At 52.4% G+C, this 19,900-nt stretch overlaps 1 protein-coding gene across 1 annotated transcript in view; it reads right to left on the bottom strand.

Moving 5' to 3' along the window:
• Nucleotides 1–19,900, bottom strand: part of Sh3rf3 (SH3 domain containing ring finger 3) — a 329,352-nt gene that overhangs the window by 58,978 nt on the left and 250,474 nt on the right. The window contains exons 5-7 of the mRNA XM_076832934.1: nucleotides 15,213–15,313; nucleotides 4,828–4,998; nucleotides 484–725 (exon numbers count right to left, since the gene is read on the bottom strand). Of these exons, the coding sequence (XP_076689049.1) occupies nucleotides 484–725; nucleotides 4,828–4,998; nucleotides 15,213–15,313 (514 nt within the window). The remainder of the gene's footprint in view (nucleotides 1–483; nucleotides 726–4,827; nucleotides 4,999–15,212; nucleotides 15,314–19,900) is intronic.

Here is a 19,900-nt window from a genome sequence, read left to right on the forward strand (position 1 = left end):
TGTGCCATGAAGGTGATGGGCCAAGGACCACCATTCCTTCCAGCCTCAAAAAGTTTCCGAAAGGGACCCCATGACCTGTGCTTCTTACCAGCCCTGTCCTGGGAGCTGCTGTCCAGCTGAGGAACCCTGAGGGGCCTAGCCACTGGGGACCCCCGTGACCAACCCACAACGGCCTCACTGGGGAGGCGTCGCCCATGTTAATCTTCTTAGTCCCTGCAGTCCTCTTGCCATAGCAAAATGTGTAAATATTTGTAAATTCTTTAATCCGTTTCAGCTGCCAGGATGGGGTAACACGAAAAGCCAAGTGCACTTCCTGGAGATCAGCAGACTTGAAGATTGTGACGAGAAATAATTACTCCCCTCCCCCCCACACACTGCTCTTTACCCGAGACCTGGGCCAAATTGTGTCTCACGATTTGTGTTCCAGAAAGCTCTCCTGTCAATTTCCCAGCAAGGTGAGAGTCTGGGAGTCTGTGTCCATACCTGTTGGGATGGTGGCCCGGGCCCCGCTGGCGGCCGGCTGAGCTGCATGCCGCAGACAGCTGCCTGTCGGTGGGGAGCCTGCCAGGTGCGGTGGTGTGGTGAGGGGCAGGGCCGGCCTGGTGGCAGTGGCTGGGCTGCTCAGACTCCCACCACCGGGATGCATGGTGGTGGCCATCCCTTTGGCCAAGGGAGATCCTCCAAGCACATTGTTTCGGGGTGGCCCAGCCCCTCCTCCAGGAACCCTAAAGAAACAAGCAGAATCAAGTCAGTGAGAAGGATCAGATGAAATCAGGCCTTTGCCGGTGGCCCTGGCTTACAGGTTCTAAAGAAGGGGAAGCTCTCCAGGGAAGTCCTGATTCAATGGCCAGACATGGCTTTAGCTGAAGGATGCCCAGAGGTCAGATTTAACAAGAGCACCCTTTATAACACCTTCATGGAGCCAACTCCCAAGGTGAATACTCAATAAACAGCAAAAGAACCCTAAGGAACAGAGGAAGGATCCAAATCACATATTTAGCACCAGAGCGACAGCCTTGATTCCTTCTAACAAACAGCTGTGCGTCTCCAAACACAACCAGAAAAAGTGGATGACTAAGTCGCATCTCACAAGGCTCTGACACATCTGGCACGTGGTGGGGACATGAAGCCAGCTCCTCTGGGCATGGCACCATCATGTTCCTGCTGGCTGCTGGGAAAGGGGACAGGCAGCATGATCCCTTCTGAGGATGTCAGGGACCTGCAGCTTCATACCAAAAATAGACGCCCTTCCACCCGGCAGCTTCCAGTTGAAACCGCTTCACATAAGGGGAGCAGGGTGACTTTGGAAACAAGGCTTTTAACCCTTTTTCTCTGCATGTATTCACTTTCCGTTCATGCTCTGGCTCTGGGAGTGTGGGATACTGCAGAATCGGGGGGCTTAAAAGGTTCTCTGGATTTTGTTTCATGGGAACCAGAAGCTGGGTGGACTTCTGTTGCTGTTCCTTCAGGACCTCGGTCTCTCTTCTGAGACAGCAGAAGCCACAGTGGAAGAAGACAGGTTCCGCCAACCCTCCACCTCTCCTGGGCCTGGCTCGTCTCCCATGGCCTGGCGTCACCAGGCTGGGACCCTCATTGGAGGAGAGCCCCGCGGCACTCAGGGAGCGCTTCTGCAGAGCAGCCGCGGGAGAAGATCCTCCCGGAAAAGGTGTCACCTGGAAAGGAGCCGCAGGGCAGCGTGGTCCTTCGTCAGCCTCGGAGCTATCCTGAAACTCAGCTCTGCCTTGCAGCCCTGACGGCCAGTGCGACCCATGGGCTTACAGATCACTTCTGCTGCTTCACATTTAGTCTTCAAAAACAAAATAGCCTGGGCCTTCCTACTGGCAAGGTCAGGTCACATCTTTAGTGGCACGGTGAACCCCTCCCTCCGCTCTGGCAAGGTACCTCCAGCCAGCTCTTATCTCCTAGTGCAGAGTCTCATGCACCCTGGGGTCCCCACCTTTTTGAATGAACTCTGAATCTCCTCCACAGTTGCAAAGCCGCAAATCCCTTGTAAATGTCAGAGTCTCAAGCCCTGAGCACTTTAGGATGGCTGGGGCAGCTGCTGATGAGCCGATCCTGGTCTGCGTGCAGAGAGGGCTGGGCCTTCACCTGTGCCTCTGACCTCTGCCCCGATGTGGTGTCAAGTGTCTGCTGAGTATTCATTTATTTATTTATTTGTTCATTTATTTTAGTTGTAGGTGGACACAATCTATTTATTTTACATTGATGTGGTGCTGAGGATCACACCCAGTGCCTCATGCATGCTAGGTGAGCACTCTCCCACGGAGCCACAACCCCAGCTCCTGCTGAGTGGTTTTGACAATTTTTCTAAAGAACAGTGAGGACCAGAGAAGGTATGGTTCCTGGGAGCAGAGTCACAGAATCCAGAGGCAAGCTTTCCTGCTCTGTGGAGAGGTATGGCCCCACAGGGGCAGTCTGAGCCTATGACATAATGACAGAGGGGCTCCTCATGATCCCTTCTCTGAGAAGTTACCAGGTTTAGAGCTGTTTAATGGTGTCCATGGCTCTGGGCTGCTTTGTACCTGGATAAAGGTCAAGAAAGTTCAAGGGAAGTGAGTGACTGATGATATTGCCCAAGCCAGAGTTGAGCAAGGTGGCTCAGGTCACCCAAATGGTTCCAGTTTCATTAACCAGAGGATGTCCCCATAATAAAATGCCTGGAACTGTGGGAAGACAGTCCTTGGAATAAGTTTTTTTTTTAATCAGGGCTACCAGATTTCACTTATTTACTTAACCTACATTTATTGAGCACCTAGTATATGCAAAGAGTATACAAGGAGCCCATCATGCACAGATGGAGATGGTTGCTATGCCTAGGGACTGGAGGCTCTGCACAGCTTTGGATGACCCCCAGTGAGCAGTACTCACAGACAGGTCCATAGGACGATGTGGTAGGTAGAGCTATCCATTCTGACCATGTGACTTGGGAAAGAGGAGGGTTTCCTTAGCAACTGGGCTTAGGACTGGGCTTCTGAAGGACAGGTCAGGTATAATTGGGTAGTGGGAAGAGTTGGGAAGGCATTCCAGATTTGGGGCGGTGTATGGCGGCAACCCTGGCTGCCAGCGCCCACTCCCTCCCCACCTGAGGAATTCAGGCCGAGGGCTGTGTCTGCATGGTGTAAGGGCCATGTACGGATGAGCGGTTAAGGCCAAGGTGCTTGGGGGAACCCCAGCACTGACGGGGAGGGGCAGACAATGAGGGCCAAGGTACTGGTGAGTTGCATCAGACCCCCTGGTGGTCCCTCAAAGCCCTCAAGTCTTCAACCCTAAGTGCAGCTGCAGGATGAGCATGCGTGGGCAGGCTGCGAACGGACACTGCAGACTGGATTTCCCTGTTGAAGAGAAGGGGCTGCAAGCACAGAGCAGGCTGCCCCCCACCCATAAGGAAGCCCCAAGGGGTCCATGGGGAGCTCACACCTAGGCAGCCATCCCTCCTCTTAGAAGGCTGGACTTAGGGCAGAGGGCTTTTCTGAAGCCCCTCTCCAGTGTGCTGCCCGTTCTTTCCCTGCGAGGGACACCTGAGTGGAGCGCGTCTCGCGGCTCACCTTCCTTTTCCCTGAAACCCTTCCGGGCCTTGGGATGCACTGTCTTCCACAGGCCTCCACTGGGCACCAGGATCCCTACTGACCTAAGCCACTGGAGGCAACTCTGCATGTGTGTCCCCTTGGCCTTCTGAAGCCACTCTGACGGGGGTGACTCAGTCTGGCCATCAATGCCAGGGATAGGTACAATCATTTTTTTTCACGTAGTCCTCTCCTATAGACTGTCAAAACCCAAGGGCTATGTCTTCCGTTTCTTTGCCCGTCCTGCAGCGTCCACCTAGGGCTATGTTGCCGCGGGGCACAGAACCAACTGGAATAGAACTGAGCCGCAAACCTCAGCTCAATGGAAAATCCTCAGACAACTCGGGATTACCTCTATAGTGAATTTTTAAAATGACTTCTTCTATTTTATAAAAGTTGAATAACACAGAATTTGTAAAACACTAGAAGGCACAAGGAAGAAAAAATTTCAAATCACCCACAATGCTTCCACGCAATAACATTTGTTACTTTGGGGAACACGTCACTCTGCCTTTTCATAAATGTGCATGTGTATTCTGTATGATAGATCCCAGGAGTGATGACTCGCCCCACACATGCACTGCATATATGTACACGTGGTACTCAATGCTATACAAATGCACACATACACATATACGCATCACACTGACCACTCATGCAGACCCTGTACACATGCGTGTGCACACACTGTACTTACAGCACAGGCACAGGCACAGGAATACACAGGTAACACAAAAACCCACTGTATACACACATGCATTTGCTAAACACATGCACTACACACATTGCACACATATAGATGCACACTAATGTGGTACACACAGTGCACATAAACATGTACACTGGAACACACACTACTCATACACGTCATTACACATACACAGCATACACGTGACACACTAATGTACTCACTGTATATACAATGCCTGCACACACACACACACACACACACACACACACAAGACCTTGCACTTGGAGTTCCCTATTCCTGCTTAGTTGCTTTTGTACCCTTGACTCCATCTCCTCCTTCTCCCTTTTTGGTCCCCCTGGTGGTGGCCAGGGTCCCCTGGAGAGCCAAGCAAACCCAGCTCAGATGCTGGAGCTGCGAGGACAGCTCAGTGCCCTCACTGCCTCTAGACTGTTTTCGGGGGGACCCAGGCCACAGTGTGGCCCCCAGCAGCTGCCACGGCATCGGGAGACTGTGGACCTTGCACCCTTCCTGCCCAGGCGGCTGGATCCTCACCTGGAGACTGGTGTCACATAGTTTCCAGGGAACACCCCAGAGACCCCAGTCCTCAGGGACGCCCCCTTGAACCAGCCGTCCTGGCACTTCTCCAGCACCCGGTACATCTCCCCCTTGCGCAGCTCCAACTCGTCATTCTTCTGGGGCTTATAGGCATAGAGCGCCAGATACCTGGACAGAAGACAAGGACAAGGGTCAGTGGATGCCTTTCCAGGGTGCGGTGGACGGCAGCTGGTCACAGGCACACGGAGCTCCTCGTCAGATGGATCCAACCTGCGCGGAGCCGATGTCTGTGGGACTCTACACAAAGGGCTCGCGCCACTCGCCTGAGCGGTGGGCAGGAGGAGGCCAGGTGAGCTCCTCGTGCCTGCGAGCCCAGAGAGCCACAGTGCTGCCCTGGTGGCCGGAGGAGTAGCCCGGGAGCTGTGTGTGGGAGGGGGAAGGGGGTTCCTTCATGGTGCCCACTGAGGCAAAGTGACTCCAAGGCGATGAAGGACACTTCAGAACTGGATTCTGAGGCCCTCTCTCTGGACTCCACAATCTCCTTCTATTCTTTATGTTTAGCTCAGAGTCTGATGCTCCGAGCAAGAAAACCTTAGGGAAACCAGGTATGAGCTAAGTTAGCTTCAGGACTGGCTTATCCAATCAACCTGAGCTGGAAGAGAGCTCAGTCCCTTTTAAAAACAAGGGAGGTCTAGGTAGGGAATTCCTGGTCACATATTTCCTTGCAATATTTGTACCATGACTGATTTTTTTTTGGCTTACGCTTTTCTTTTAAATCTTATTTGCAGATGAGGCTGAACAGACTTAGTGGTTAAAATTTTGACCTGAAGTTTGGATGCTGTGCCTACAAGTTAGCCGCAGCCTTAGGGAAAACCGGTTTTGTGACATCCTGAAGATAATTTGATACAACCTCACAGGTGCTTGGAAGGAATGCATAAACTTGCAAAAGTACTCTGCTTCTTCAGGTTTGGGGGAATAGCTGGTTTTGGACTGATGGAGCAAACTGTATCAGATAATTATCTGCCTTGTAATTATCTTATAAGATTCACCTAGGAAAGTGGGAGGGGGCCTCAGTTCAATAGGAGATGAAAAATAAATTTTAGGGCTGGGGATATAGCTCAGCTGGTAGAGTGCTTGCCTTGCATGCACAAGGCCCTAGGTTCAATCCCCGGCACCATCAAAAATATATATGTTTTTAAAATAGGGGTCCTTTTCTGGATCTTGCTCCAAGACGGTCTGCTCGGTGGGCATGTGGATCCCACCCAGTGGCTGTGGGTTCCTAGGGGCTTGTGCAGGAGAAGGGCTCACAGACACCCCACAGCACTCTCCTGGCTCTGGGTGGTGCAGTCGTAGGAGGTGAACACAGAAATGAGGCACAGCTTACTAGGGTTCAAGAAGGAGGCCCTGAGGAATAGGAGAGTTCCATCAAGACGAAAGACTTCTTTGTCTTAAAAAAAAAATCTGCCACCTCTTTCCAACATCTGAATCCTACACACAGAGACCTCTGCTTGCACTCAGTGAGGAGCTTACTTCCTTTATTTATAGGCCCTTCCCTTAGGGACACTCCTTGGGATGAAACACGGTCTGCACGTTGTTCTTTTCCTGGTTCAAAAAGATGAACACTGACAATCAGGAACGCTCTGGGCTTCCTGAGGATAAACAGAGCCATCGGGGGAGGACCCCTCCCTCCTGCAGGTGGGTCTATGGATTCCCATTGTCAGTGCTAGGCCCAGGTGACAGGTAGAGAATCTAGGCCGTCATCATTCTCTCTCGCGGCCACGGAGGAAATACTACAAACAGAAAAGTCACGTGAGGCCTGAATTGACACAGCCAAACCCGTGCGCAGCAGCAGGCTCACTGTAGCGGGGAGCCTCAGATGGGGGCCAGGGAGTGGGTGAATCCACAGAGCTGCGGCTGAGCTAGAGGGAGGAGGAAGGGAGCAGAGATGGCCGGGATCATGGGAACCGATAAAAATGATACATGATGTTGTGTGCCTGTTCTCCAGGAAATATAATTGAAGCATAAATCCTGCTTAGGTTTGCCTCCTTCGTCCTTCTGTGGTGTCAGAACAATCTGACTGTGACTAGGAGCAGGCCGCCAAGCCAGGTGATGGCTTCTGAGGCATGTATGGGTCAAAGTGTGACTCAGACCTCACCAAGTAACTATGTGTCTGTCTGTGGTCATGGGGGGAGGGACCCCAAGCTGACTTTGTTCAGAAAGCGGCCTGGGGGTTCCATCGGCTGCCTGCGGGGATCAGGACCAGAACACCCTCCACAACCTGTTACCCAAGGCTTGGGACCCACTTCTATTCTTCCCCCTCCTAGTGCTGTGCAGGACCCAGTGGACACAGAGCTGAGCTGGGGCCTGGGGCCTGTCACCTGCCAGAGACTAGGATCCGTGAGCTCCAGGCTAAAGCCAAGTCCCTTTCTCCCTGAGCTGCCGCTGGCTGTTGGACACATCTATGGGAAACATGGGCCACCAGGGCCACACTGCCTGTCCTGGAGTAGTACTCTGCAGGTGTCCCATCTGGCTACATACCTATGTCATTGTGCAGCATCCTGCACGTGTGGCCTCGGATGACCAAACATGGAAAGGAACAAGTGTCTCAGGGTGTTGAGAGCCACAGCCGAAGGGGCCCCAGCAAACTTTCAGACTGCCAGCTGATGATTGGCTCACAGCGGCCCCAGCAACATCTAGCTGATTGGCTCCTCTGCAGTGAAGCTCATTGGGCTGTTTCCCTGCCCTTTCAGGCCACGGAGCTGCTCATTGGGGGACATTTTGGCTCTGCCCACACAACCCAGCCAATCGGCCTCAAGAGCAGGAGGATTGTGGGAGGTGGAGAGGCTGCTGGTTGAGGGAGTGGCTTGTGGGAAGCCGGTGGTGGCAGTTGGGCTCTGAGGGTTTTTCCTGAGGAGCTGTTTTGTTTGGCATGTGTGGTTCTAAAAATAAAGTTAGTTTCTTTTGACAAGTGGCTCCTGAATTGTGCCCAGCCAGACCGCAGCAATTGGTGGCCCGTACGGGGAACGAACCCGCGACCTTGGCATTATCAGCATCCCAGTTCACAGAATACACCCACAGGGCAGCAGCTCCTGCCAGGACCTTCAATTTGTTTCATTGGAGCTCTGCTTTTTGAAGAATGCTCTTCCAAATGGCCCTTTCCCCATGCAGAGGCTCCAAGGCAGGGCGACTTCTTGAATGAGAATATGAGGGGTTTCTCCTTCCTCATAGCCAGGTACAGTGGCGTGTTCCTGTAATCCCAGCGACTCAGAAGGCTGAGGTAGGAGGAATGCAAGTTCAAAGCCAGGCTCAACAACTTAGCAAGACCCTGTTTGTCTCAAAATAAAAAGGGCTGGCTGGGGATGTGGCTCAGTGGTTACACAGCCTTGGGTTCAGTCCCTGGCACCAAAAATAAATAAGTAAAATAAATTATTTCTTCCTCTCTCATCTTCCAACCCAGCACACCTCTAGGAGTCTGAGGCATTCTGAGCAACTGTGTTTTCTTGGGACAGAGACCACTTCCTAGCAGGATCCCAGCATGGGCAGCCACCTGGTGACCTTGGTCCTATCTACAAAGGTCCTAGCTCAAAAGGGCCTAGAGGAAGAGAACCAGCAAATCCTGCTTGGGCAAGCATTACTCCAAAGTGTTCCCTGAAAACATGGAACAGGCTCCTGCCTCAGGACCTTTGCACTTACTTTCTATCTGCAGGTCTCCTCTCTTGCCCCCTTAGTGTATGCTCTATGAGAGTGGGATTTCTATCTGATGGTTCAATGCTCTCTCTTCACTATCAGGCACAAGGTAGATTCTCAATAAATATTTGTTGAGAGAAAAATAAATCAGGGGCCTAGGCTTTGCAACTAAGTGCAAGAGTGCTGTGTGTGTGTGTGCATGTGTGTGTGTGTGTGTGTGTGTGTGAGTGGGTGTGTGTGCGGTATTGGTGATGGATATGTGCATATATGTGTGAGTGCAGAGCTACAAACAAGAAGACTTGCTCTGAATCTTTTTGTTGTTTCCTACAGCGGGAGGGAGCCCCCTCCAGTCATCTGCCAAGTAAGGAACTGCCCAGAAAGAGGGCAGGGCCTAGCAGCCCGGGGGGCTGGGAAGGCACCTGCCCACACCTGGGCTCATGAGCTGTATCAATTAGCATCCAGCTTCCTCAGCCGGGAGTTCTCACTCCAGATTTCAAACAGCAAGTGTTGGCAGCGGTGATGAATACTCCACTAACCATTTGAACTGTTTGACAGTCACGTTTGTGATCCTGCAGGAACAGCCATCCAATAACTGAAGGTCAATTACCATTTGGGAGCGAGATGATGATCTTTTCCTCAGTGTTTTAGGATCCCCTATGTCATTAATGGGACAAGGACTTTGTGATTACATTTCAGCCTAGAAGGGGAGTTTCCACTCTTCCCCATCAAAATAAAAATGAAAATTCTTTATATCAGAAGCTACGAGTCACCTTCATACCTTTAAACTGGAAAAGGTTTCAAGCGTGGGCAGCCACCTGCTGACCTTGGTCCTGTCTACAAAGGTTCCAGCTCAAAAGGGAACCTTCTTCAAAATTCCATTTTTATTTTAAATGAACACCAGACATGGTTCTTAATGAAACAGTAAAGGAAGGGAAATGGAAAATAAAGATGAACTTCCAGGCATCCACCCACCACCAGATTTGTCCACCATGGACCAAATATGTTGGGCACACCTCCACGGAGCGGGGACGCCAGCTGTATGCACACTTCCCTTGCTTCCGAATCTGCTGAGAGATGCATCCTTTGCGTTTGCATAAAGATAGGCTGGGATTTGTGCTAAATTAAGCCTCTTTGCACAGGAGGACCAGCTTCTTAGCAGTAGGAAGTTGGGGTGTTTATGAGATGCTCAGTGATACAGACAGCCCTGGGGTGCTAATGCCCACAGGGAGCCACGTCCTTTCCAGATGCCATTGCCCCTTTCTTCTCAAAGCACTGTCACCAGATAACTTTCCCCGAGGCCTTATTTAAAAGGTGTCAGCCCCACAGAGCTGCGTGCCCACCACAGGGCCACCAAGTGAGGCCGGGCAAGAGGAGAAGGACAGGCCCTGACGTCTGCCACGTGCTAGACACATGGTCTCATCTACGCTCCACATGGACCCTGAGGTTTCACAGTTGAGGAAACTGAGGCTTGGAAAGATGGAGAATCCATCCATGTTCCCACAGATGCTGTCGGCATGGCCCAGGGCCATGGCTGGCTGTGCCCTCCCTCTGAGAACAGGCTGCCACATAGAGAGGTCTGCACCAGTTTGCACCGGGGCCCTAACGTCCTTGGTCTTTTTGACTTCATGTCAAATCATTTCTGTCCGATGAGTAATCCTTTTGGTCTCACAATTTCAATTCAGCCTCTAGGTGTACGCTGCTGGGGAAACCCGCATGTAAATAAGCCTGACTTCACCTTAAAAGAATCCCTCCTCCTCCTCCATTTTTCCCCTTTGGGTGCCGCAGTGGTGAAACCAAAAGCAGATGGATCTGCCGGGTGGTTTTCCTGTGCGTGGCATCTGTGTGTCTGGCACGCGGCTCCTCCGGGGTGGGGCACTGGCCCGAGTGCGGATGTGTCACGCTGCATCTGCTTTCCCTTCTGGGTGACTCAAGAGAAAGCATCCGGTGGGCCACGCGGGAAGAGCGGTTTCTACTCTGAGCACGGCCCCCGGGGCCTCTCTCCACCTGCTGCCATCAGCCCCTGGGGACCTCAGCAGCCTGTCTCCGGCACCGGCTGTTTCCCAGTTCTAAGTGACAGCCACAGAGGCATCAGTCCTTCTCTGTCCCTCAGCTGCCCTGCCCTGCGTGTGTGGATGCTCCTTGGCTGAGCTGGGCAATGTGCACGGAGCTCAGTGTGCTGAGTGGGTCCCCGTGGGCACAGGTGCCCAGGCCTAGGGTGGAATGGTTCTCACTCTCCTGTCTCCCGCTCTCCACTCACTTCAAAAGGCCCTGGGAGCTCAGGCCAGGCCTCCACAGAGAGCTCACGTGGCCTCCCTGACCCATCCAGGTCAGCCGGTCTCCTACCATGCTCAGAGATCACCTCTGCAGACTCTCACGCAGACGTGAGAGGACTAAAAACAACTTTTTTTAAAGGCAAATGTATGATCTTTTGGCTCATAGAGCCTCCTTCACCACGACTCTATACCTGGGTGGGGTTTTGTGTCATTTCAAAACGGACTCCTCTTGCGAGCAGGCGGCTGGGGAAAACACAGCTCTCCTGTGGGCAGGAGCAGCCCCGCAGGTGCCCAGCTGAGCTCACAGTCAGGTGTCATCCCAGGCCCCTGTGCTGGAGCCCAGGGGCAGCACCCAGGCTGGACAGGCTGGCAGCTGTGGTGATTTGGTGTGGCATGGTGCAACGTCTGTGTCCACGTCCTTTGTCACCCATGTTACTCCTACCTACAGCAAGACCTTCCCTGGCTGTAACTGCCTGCAGATCTCCCATTTCCCACTGCCTCTTAGTGCCTTTGAGTGTTTCACACCCTCGCTCCTCTAGATGGTGGCTCGCTCACATTTCTCCTAAGTGAAAGATCCTCCCTGCTCCTCCTAGAGGATGCGCTCCAGGTCATCTCTGCTCCTTCCTCCCGCATCTCTCCCCCTTCCCCACCTGCGTGGGGCCCCAGAGAATGGGAGGCACCAGTTCTCGGGCTCCCCCCCTTGTTCACACTCGACTGCATCTTCTTAATACTCCAAGGCAGGAGCCCCTGGCGCTCTAAGGGCTGACCTGGAGGCTGGGACTGGTGTGCCGATGGCTGGCCTCCAGACACTTCCAGGGCAGTGACCCCGGGCTTGCTGCTGCCCGCCTCAGCCCCAGCCTGAGCAGACTCATTGCCCTGTGTCCCACTGCACTGACCTCACACTGGTCCACTCCACGGCAGGGCAGAGCTGGCCTGTTCCACGAGTTTGTGATGGAAGCCCCCTTCTTGATTTGGGCCTGGCTTGGCCACCAGTCCTCGCCCGATATCCCAGAATGTGGGGCCCACACTGTTCTTAAGGGTGATTTGGAGGCCTTTGACCATCAGGACAGATGGTGGCCAGGTGGCCCCTGCTCACCACAGGCAGGTCCGATGCCACGCCCAGTTGGTCATCTGAGGACTATGCTGTTCCCCCTGCTGCAGCTCCTGATGGCCAGCGTCAATCACATGAGACTCTGACCCTGCTGGGGCTGCTAGACGGGCATCTAGGCAGCTCTGCCACTCTCTTCCCCATCTGCTGTCAGAGCTACTCAGCCATGGGGGATTCCTCTGCTCTGCTCTCTCCCCAACCCCTTGGTCCTTCATGACTAAGATGCCCACGGAGAAGCGGAGGGGATCGAATCCAGCATCAGAGGTGCCCCGCTCACAAACGTCCTTACCAACCTCAGACCCTCCAGAGAGGGCATCTCTGGCCTTCAGAGGCTCACATATCTGGCCTCCAGGAGTCACAGCAGGTATCTAGCAGAGAAGCCCCAGGGCCAGAGAGAATCACCAGCACAACACAGTGGAAAGGGAGGGCATGGGAGTGGGTCAACATCTCCACAGAGGAGCGGTTTCTCCATGTCCTGGGTGGGCACAGCCAGTTCCCCTTTCTGTTTGCCAGGGCAATGGAACCCTCAGGAAATCAGTGACTTGGAAAATCTTTATGTGCAAGAAGAAGGGGCTAAGGGCAATATCCTGTCACCAACCAAAAGGCCTGGAAACCAATCGGGGGTTGGGTTTCAGGGCACACGACTTGGCTGTGGAAGTCAAAGTCATGCAGTAATGAGACTATGAATGAGGGTCCCCTGGAGTTGTTGCATTACTGTGGTATCCCCATCTGGACCCTCCCCCGGAATCCCGAGGCCATCAGATCAGCCTTGCAGACTCCCCCGCACACTGTTGAACGTGAGCTCATCTCATGTTGCGGTCCATTGTTTTGAATATGATTTACAGACTCTGTTTTGGGAAGAGTGATTAGATAAGGATCAATCACGCCTCTGTACTAGGTATCTGCTCTCAGTACTCATGGGACCACTAGGTTCTTGGAACTAAAGAAGATGGCCAAGTGGTCAGGCTAGTCTGACTCGGTGAACTGACAAGGTCCATCTGATCGATTGTTCCCCAGGAAAAACACAAAAATCTGCTTTCAATGCTCATGTTTACCCAATGGACTACGCATACTGCTGCAATGTGTAGGATATTTCCAAGCCCGTGCCTGCTACTCATACAGACAACCAAGGAATGCACGCACGGAGCTTGCCACGGCCAGTCACAGGCCATGCCCACTATGGTTCGTTGGCTGTTTAGATGACCACCACGTCACCGACCTACCCAGATCCTCATTATCCGGAGAAAAACGATATCTAATGGAGTCTCCCTTCCTGCTACCCAGACAGATGTCTCAAGCTAGAGACAGCCACACTCCTGGGGTGAGGCAAGGCAGGAGGGAACAGAAGTCTGGAGGCACGTCCCCATGGCAGAGTGGGCCAGGGAGGAAGAAGACCCTCTATGCTCTGCGCCAAAGTGAAGAGGCACCCAGAACACAGTGTGGCCGTGGTTGACGTCTCCAGAGGGCGTCCAGCATGTTCACAACTTGGGTCTCAAAGACAAAGCAGCTTTCTCGGGTGACTAGCCTGACATGTGGGAGTGGAGATCCTCTGAACCCAGGAAGGGGGTGCCTTGGGCTCCCAGGGAACAACAGGCATTCAGCTAGTGGTGGGGACTCAGAATGAACAGTCTCATTACCCTGGCGTCAGAGCCATATCCTGCGGACGTGGGTCCAACCTATTATCCCAACTTCCCCCAAGAGCCTGGGGTGAAACTGCATGAGTGGATCTGGGAGCTTGATCAGAAAACACTGACACCCCAGTACCTAAGGTGGTTGGGTCCTAGGAGCCCCGAGGATGCCGTGATCCTCCTTAATCAGCAAATGTCCAATTCCCTTATACAGAATGGTGCTGTGTTTGCACGTACAACCTACCACGTCCTCCTGTGGACTTTAAATCACTTCTGTAGAATTATATTAATGAATTCAATGTCTATGAATCACTTCAGGCACCTGGGTTCAGTGTAGTTCTTGGTGCAGGACAAATTTGAGTTTTGCCACTGGGAAATTTCTGGAATGTTCTTCCCTTCCTTTCCCTTTCCTCAGTGCTGAGGATCGAATCTAGGGCTTTGCAAACGTTAGGGGCAAGCACTCTACCACTGAACTACATCCTCAGCTGGCTCCAAAACTTTGATCCAGGTTTGGTTGGGGCTGAGTGTGTCTTCTGTCCAATGTCGGTGGAAATTTGAATTGTAACATAAAGACATCTGTAATGTAGCTGACTATCTGTTCCCCTGGAGAAGCTAGGTGCACACTGGATAAACTTCAAATGTCTTTCATCGAGTCAGTTCTCAGCAGGCAGGATAAGGATTAGATCAGGATCAATCACGCCCCTGTCCTAGGTATCTGCTCCCAGTACTCATGGGACCACTAGGAAGGGTACTTGGTCACATTCCTAGCCACCATGGGCCAAAGGCTGACATCTCAACTTGGCCTAACCAGCTAGGTGAAAGAGTACCAGGACTGTTAAGCTACTTCTAGGAAACCTTTGAAGATTGGCATGGCACTTTCTCCAAAGCCACATTTTTGACTTTTCTAAAATACATTCCATTCTGCAACCACACAGGTCTGAATGTCCCTCTGACAATCCCTGGATTGCTGGAACTTTCTGTCCTTGATATATATATATATATATATATATATATATATATATATATATATATATATATATATTTTTTTTTTTTTTTTTTTTTTTTTTTTTTTGCCCAATTCATACACTCCACCTTAAAATCCACTCAAGAGACTGAGCTCATCGGTAATGAAAGAGCAGAAGGCTGCCTAATTCTTCAGAACCCTACTTAGATGGGGAATTTTTAAACTGCACGTAGAGAAAGCTGTAATTTAACGGAGCAGATTTTTCTAAACAAGACAAGTGTCTCACTTCCTAGCAGTGATTCAGTGGGATATATCTGGGGCTGGTGTGCAGCTGGCCCACACTGGGACGGCACTCAGGGTGGATAAATACTCACGCGTCTGAGTAGTCGGTAACTAGCTGCCGCCCCCAAGCTCCCGAGGCCACCAGCTACTCCTGCCACTTCCCCCCCCTTCCCTCCCGGGAGGGAAGTGCTGCGTCTGCCCGTTTCCTGATTGACCAGTACCAGTGTGGTCCCATATTTCGAATATACCCTCCGCTTATCATAACTGTCCTTGGGACAATGATATTGAAATGCCCTGCTAGACATCTGTTCCCGTACTCTCCTTCAGGCAGTGTTATGGGATGCACGCAATTGCAAAACCCTACAGAAACTGCATATGTGAATGCTAGCATGCAGGGGGGACCAAGGACGTGGGGTGGGGGGACACAAGGGGCAGCTCACACGTTGAGTGGCAGCTGGACTTTGGGAGATGTGCCCTGCTCTCCAGCCACTGCAGCAGTTCGTGGGACAGCCGTTGGGATGGGTCCAGCTGAGGAAGAGTCCTGAAAACAGACAAGAGGAGACAGGAGTGAAGAGGGGGAGACCCCGGCCAAGGGGGAGAGAAACACTGGTCAGGCTGGCATAGGCAGCCAGGCGCTCTCATCTCCGCTGCCTGACCCTCTCTCCTCCCAGAGTCTCAGGCTGTGCTCACCTGGGCTGTTAATAATGTGGTTTACACCCACGGGAGGCAGCATGGTGGCCTGGCACACCTGTCCTAAGGTATCTTTTTCAAAGAGCCTCTTCTGAGCAGTACAGCATGGTCAGCACAGAAGAAGGGCATCTCAGGAGGCCTGGCTTTATTCACTTTTGTTTGTTTGTTACTATCATAATTTTTTGTTGTTGTTTTAGAAAAGACAGTAGAGTGCATTGTGACATATTTACATACATGGAGTATAACTTCCCGTTCTTGGGTTTGAGCATGATGTGGAGGTACACTGGTGGTCGTTCATATTTGAACATAGGAAAGTGATGTCTGATTCATTCTACTGTCTTTCCTCTTCTCGTCCCCCCTCCCTTCCCTTCATTCCCCTTTGTCTAATCCAATGAATTTCTATTCTTCCCTCCTCAACCCTCCTTATTGTGTATTAGCATCTGCATATAACAGAGAATATTCAGCCTTTGTTTGGGGGGGGATTGGTTAATTTCACTTAGCATGATAGTCTCCAGTTTCATTAATTTATTGGAAAGTGCCAGAATTTCATTCTTCTTGATGGCTGAGTAATATTTCACTGTGTATAATATACCACATTTTCATTATCCATTCATCTGTTGAAGGGCATCTAGGTGGGTTCCAAAGCTTAGTTATTGTGAGTTGAACTGTTATAAACATTGGTGTGGCTTTGTCACTGTAGTATGCTGACTTTAAGTCCTTTGGGTATATACTGAGGAGTGGAATAGCTGGGTCCTGGCTTTATTCTTAGAATTTGAACTAAGTATTCGTGTGTCTGTTAAAATTCAGACAAAACCTTTCATACTGCGAAACATGAGCTGATTTCAAAATGGCACTGTGGGTCGCTGAAGATTAAAAGAAAGTCAGTCTCTATTAGTGGACAGTGGCAGGCTGCAGGGTGGCCAAGGTTTACGGAGCACAGCACCTGCTCCCAAGACCCTGCAGGACTCAAGTCTTCAAGGGGTCTTTAGGTAGGTCATGAACTGAGGAAGGGTCTGGCTCAAGGGGGTGCCCTCTAGGCATCAGTGTGGGCTGTGATCTACGGTCACTCTGGGGTTCAGGGTGGCATAGGAACCCGAATGCCGAGGAAAGTCCTTCCCGGGGGGAATCTTAAGACTCGGCCCACGAGGGCCAGTGTGGCCCCCAGTCCCCTTGCTGAGCAGCTGATCTGTACTGCTCCCACCCTCCGTGGGTAGCTGCCGTGTCCTCCTCTTCAAAGGTATTAGGAGGCATATGGGTCAGAGTGTGCCTCCGCCCCCAAGAGATAGGTCCAGTCCTCACCTGGCACCTGTGAACATGACCTAAGTTGGAATCCAGGTCTGTGGCAGCCAGGGTAAGAATAGTGAGGAAAGAGTGCCTTTGATCAGAACGGGCCCCCAGATCCAGTGACCAGTGCCCTAATAGGACACAGAAGGAGAGAACAGAGACCGAGGGGAGGGAAAGTCCTGGGCCACGAAGGCAGAGCCTGGAGCCATGAGTCTGCAAGTCAAGGAAGGCCGAGGACTCCTGGCAGCCTCTAGAAGTGGGGAGAGAGGCCGGGACAACCCCCCTCGACCTCTGGGAGCAACCAACTCTGCCGACAGCCTCATTTTGGACTTCTGGCTTCAGAACCGTGAGAGTGATTTTCTGTTATGGGAGCCACCCAGTTTATGGAAGCCCCAGGAAACCACCTGTCTGTTGGGGGGTGTCCCGGTGCCTGGGGAGAATGAAGATCCATGTCCCGCCTCGAGGCTGCCAGCATCTACTCCCTTCTAGGGCCCCGGAAAGGAACAGAAGAGGAGTCCTGACAGACACTGGAGCCAGGTGTCTGTGGGCCAGACTGGCACCTTGGCAGAAAGCAGGTGGGTCTGGGAGTTGCCCACGTGGGTCGGATTGTGTGTCCTCAGGTGGACAGAGGTCACAGAGAGGGAAGAGCCCCGGGAAGCTCCCTGCACCTAAATGGACTCACCCCGGCTTCTGAGCTGGGCGGGACCCACGAGGTGCCTCTCACAGACGCTCGGGTGAATCTGACCTGGCCCAGCGGGTGCGCTCCATGGCCACAGCACACATGCCACCTCCACCAAGTCAGGAGCTATCCCTCCCTCCCATTTAAACGGCGGAGATTCGGGCAGTGAGACCACACCACCGAGAGATGCAGCTTCCTTCATCCCAGGACTTGCCTTTCTGATTCTGACACTTGGGAGGGGACCCATGAATTGTTAAAATCCCCCTGACCAAGAGAAGGCTGGGTTTCCCAAGGCAGCCATTCCCCATCTGGGTGGCAACCATTCTCCTTTGATGGAGTTCTCACAGGCAGCCTTGGCTCATCGTCCCAGAGCTTTGGGAGGGCTGCGGGGGTCAGAGGGCGGGGGAAGGAGGAGGGAGAGGACTGTAGAATGTTGCCACCCGCCTCCAGGACTCGCCCCCAGGGCCTCTGTGAAGAGGGCAGCCACCCCGTCCTGAGCTGCGACTTTCCCACTCTCCTGTGATCGCTGAAAGCAGGTGGGCAGGGCCTCAGGCCACCCACTTGGGGTCCTTGAGCGCTTTAGGTGTCCTAACCAGGGCTCAGCACGTGGACAGTCCCCGAGAGCTCGCATGGACTGCCTGGCGGTCAGCACCAGTTTGGGTCCCATGTGCACAAGTGGACACAGCTCTGGCGCTGTGGCCCCTGCTCTCTGGGGGAGAGGCACTGAATATGTAAGGGCACCCCTGGAGCCGTCCAACAAGGGCCCTTGCCTGGGGCAAGGCTGGGCCAATGAGGGCTTCTGGAAGGAACCGGAAGAGGATAGGCTCCTTAGGGGTGGCAGGGCAGGACAGAGGCAGCTCAGAGGAGCAGGGAAGAGCCCAGGCAGGCGGAGGCAGGAGGCTGGACAAAGGGAGCCAGTCGGACAGGGAAGCTGGCCAGAGGTGCCAAGGCCAGTCTGTGGGGGCCCTTCTCAGAAGCCTCTGGTCTTCACTCTAAGGCCCCCAAAGGCCCTAGAAGGAAGCAGTGAAAAGGTAGCCATTGGCTCAGGCCTCCTGCCTCATGGGGGACCCATCAGGAAGCTCAGCCAGGATCAGGGACAGGGAGCAATGGAGCAGGAAAGGGCAAGGTGCTCGAGCACTAGCAGCCCTCGTGCTAATGGCCAAGTATGGCCTGGGAATGCGTATTATCCCCACCAGAAACTTATAAATGGATATGTTTTTTAAAGAGAGAGAGAAGAGAGAGAGAATTTTTTTAATATATATTTTTTAGTTTTCGGTGGACACAACATCTTTATTTTATTTTTATGTGGTGCTGAGGATCGAACCCAGTGCCCCACGCATGCCAGGTGAGCGCGCTACCGCTTGAGCCACATCCCCAGCCCATAAATGGGTATTTTTAAATCGCCACTTTACAAAATGAGGAAACTGAGGCACAGAGAAGTCAGGTGGATGGCTCACATTCACACAGCCAGCGAGCAGCCAAGGCCAGGCTGGAACTCCTGTAGGCTGGTGCAGGAGCCCACTGAGCACCTGCCACTCCATCTCTAGTGGTTACAACAACCCAGATTTGCTGTCTTTAGAGTCCTCAAAGTTACAAGTCCTAAAGTCAAGGTATCCTGAAGGCTCTAGGGAGGCCCGAATTTTCAGTCTTTTCAGCTTCTAGAGCCACCGGTGTTCCTCAGCTGTGGCCCTCCCTGCACCCTCAGAGTCAGCAGCATCTCACCCTCCCACCCAGATCCATGGACCCATGCCTCCATCATATCACTACCTTCCTTGACTTTGACTCCCCTCCCTCCTACAGGACCTTGGGATTACACTGGGCCCACCCGGCTCACCCAGGATCATCTCCCCATCTCAGGATCCTGGTCCCTTTTGCCACGGGCAGTGACCCATTCACTCCGTGTGCCAGAGTGGCTCCCACATGGTTGGCTCTAAATCCTAGTTATCTGGGCTTCTCTCTTTTCAAGTGGGAGGGAGAGAGAGAGAGAGAGAAAAGGGGAAAAAATCCTGTCGACCTAGCAGTTTCCTATCAAGAATGAATCCTAAAATCATCGGAAAAGTCAGAATAGAAATGCGGACAAGGACGTCACTGCAGAACTATTTATAGTGGGAACAAATCAAGCTACTAGAACTCAAATGTCCCACAGTAGAAAGCTGCATGGCCAATGATAACTCAGGACACCATGCCGTGCTAGAATCTACAGAGATGGGCCGAGGGGCGGGGTGGAGGGCATGAAATGGAAAAGGAGGTCAGAGAAGTGGATATGGAGGATTGCCTCATCGCTTTAAAAAATGTATGTATATTTTCTGGCAAAATCTGGAAATTTACATATCAAGTGATAACACTGGGCTTTGTGGGAGTTAGGATTTGGAAGAATTTTATTTTTTTTAAAAGTTTAGTCAGATGCAATGGTGCACACCTGTAATCCCAGCAGCTCAGGAGGCTGAGGCAGGAGGATCACAAGTGCAAAGCCAG

Source organism: Callospermophilus lateralis, chromosome 14 (assembly GCF_048772815.1).
Source record: "Callospermophilus lateralis isolate mCalLat2 chromosome 14, mCalLat2.hap1, whole genome shotgun sequence".
In the NCBI taxonomy this organism is placed as follows: domain Eukaryota; kingdom Metazoa; phylum Chordata; class Mammalia; order Rodentia; family Sciuridae; genus Callospermophilus; species Callospermophilus lateralis.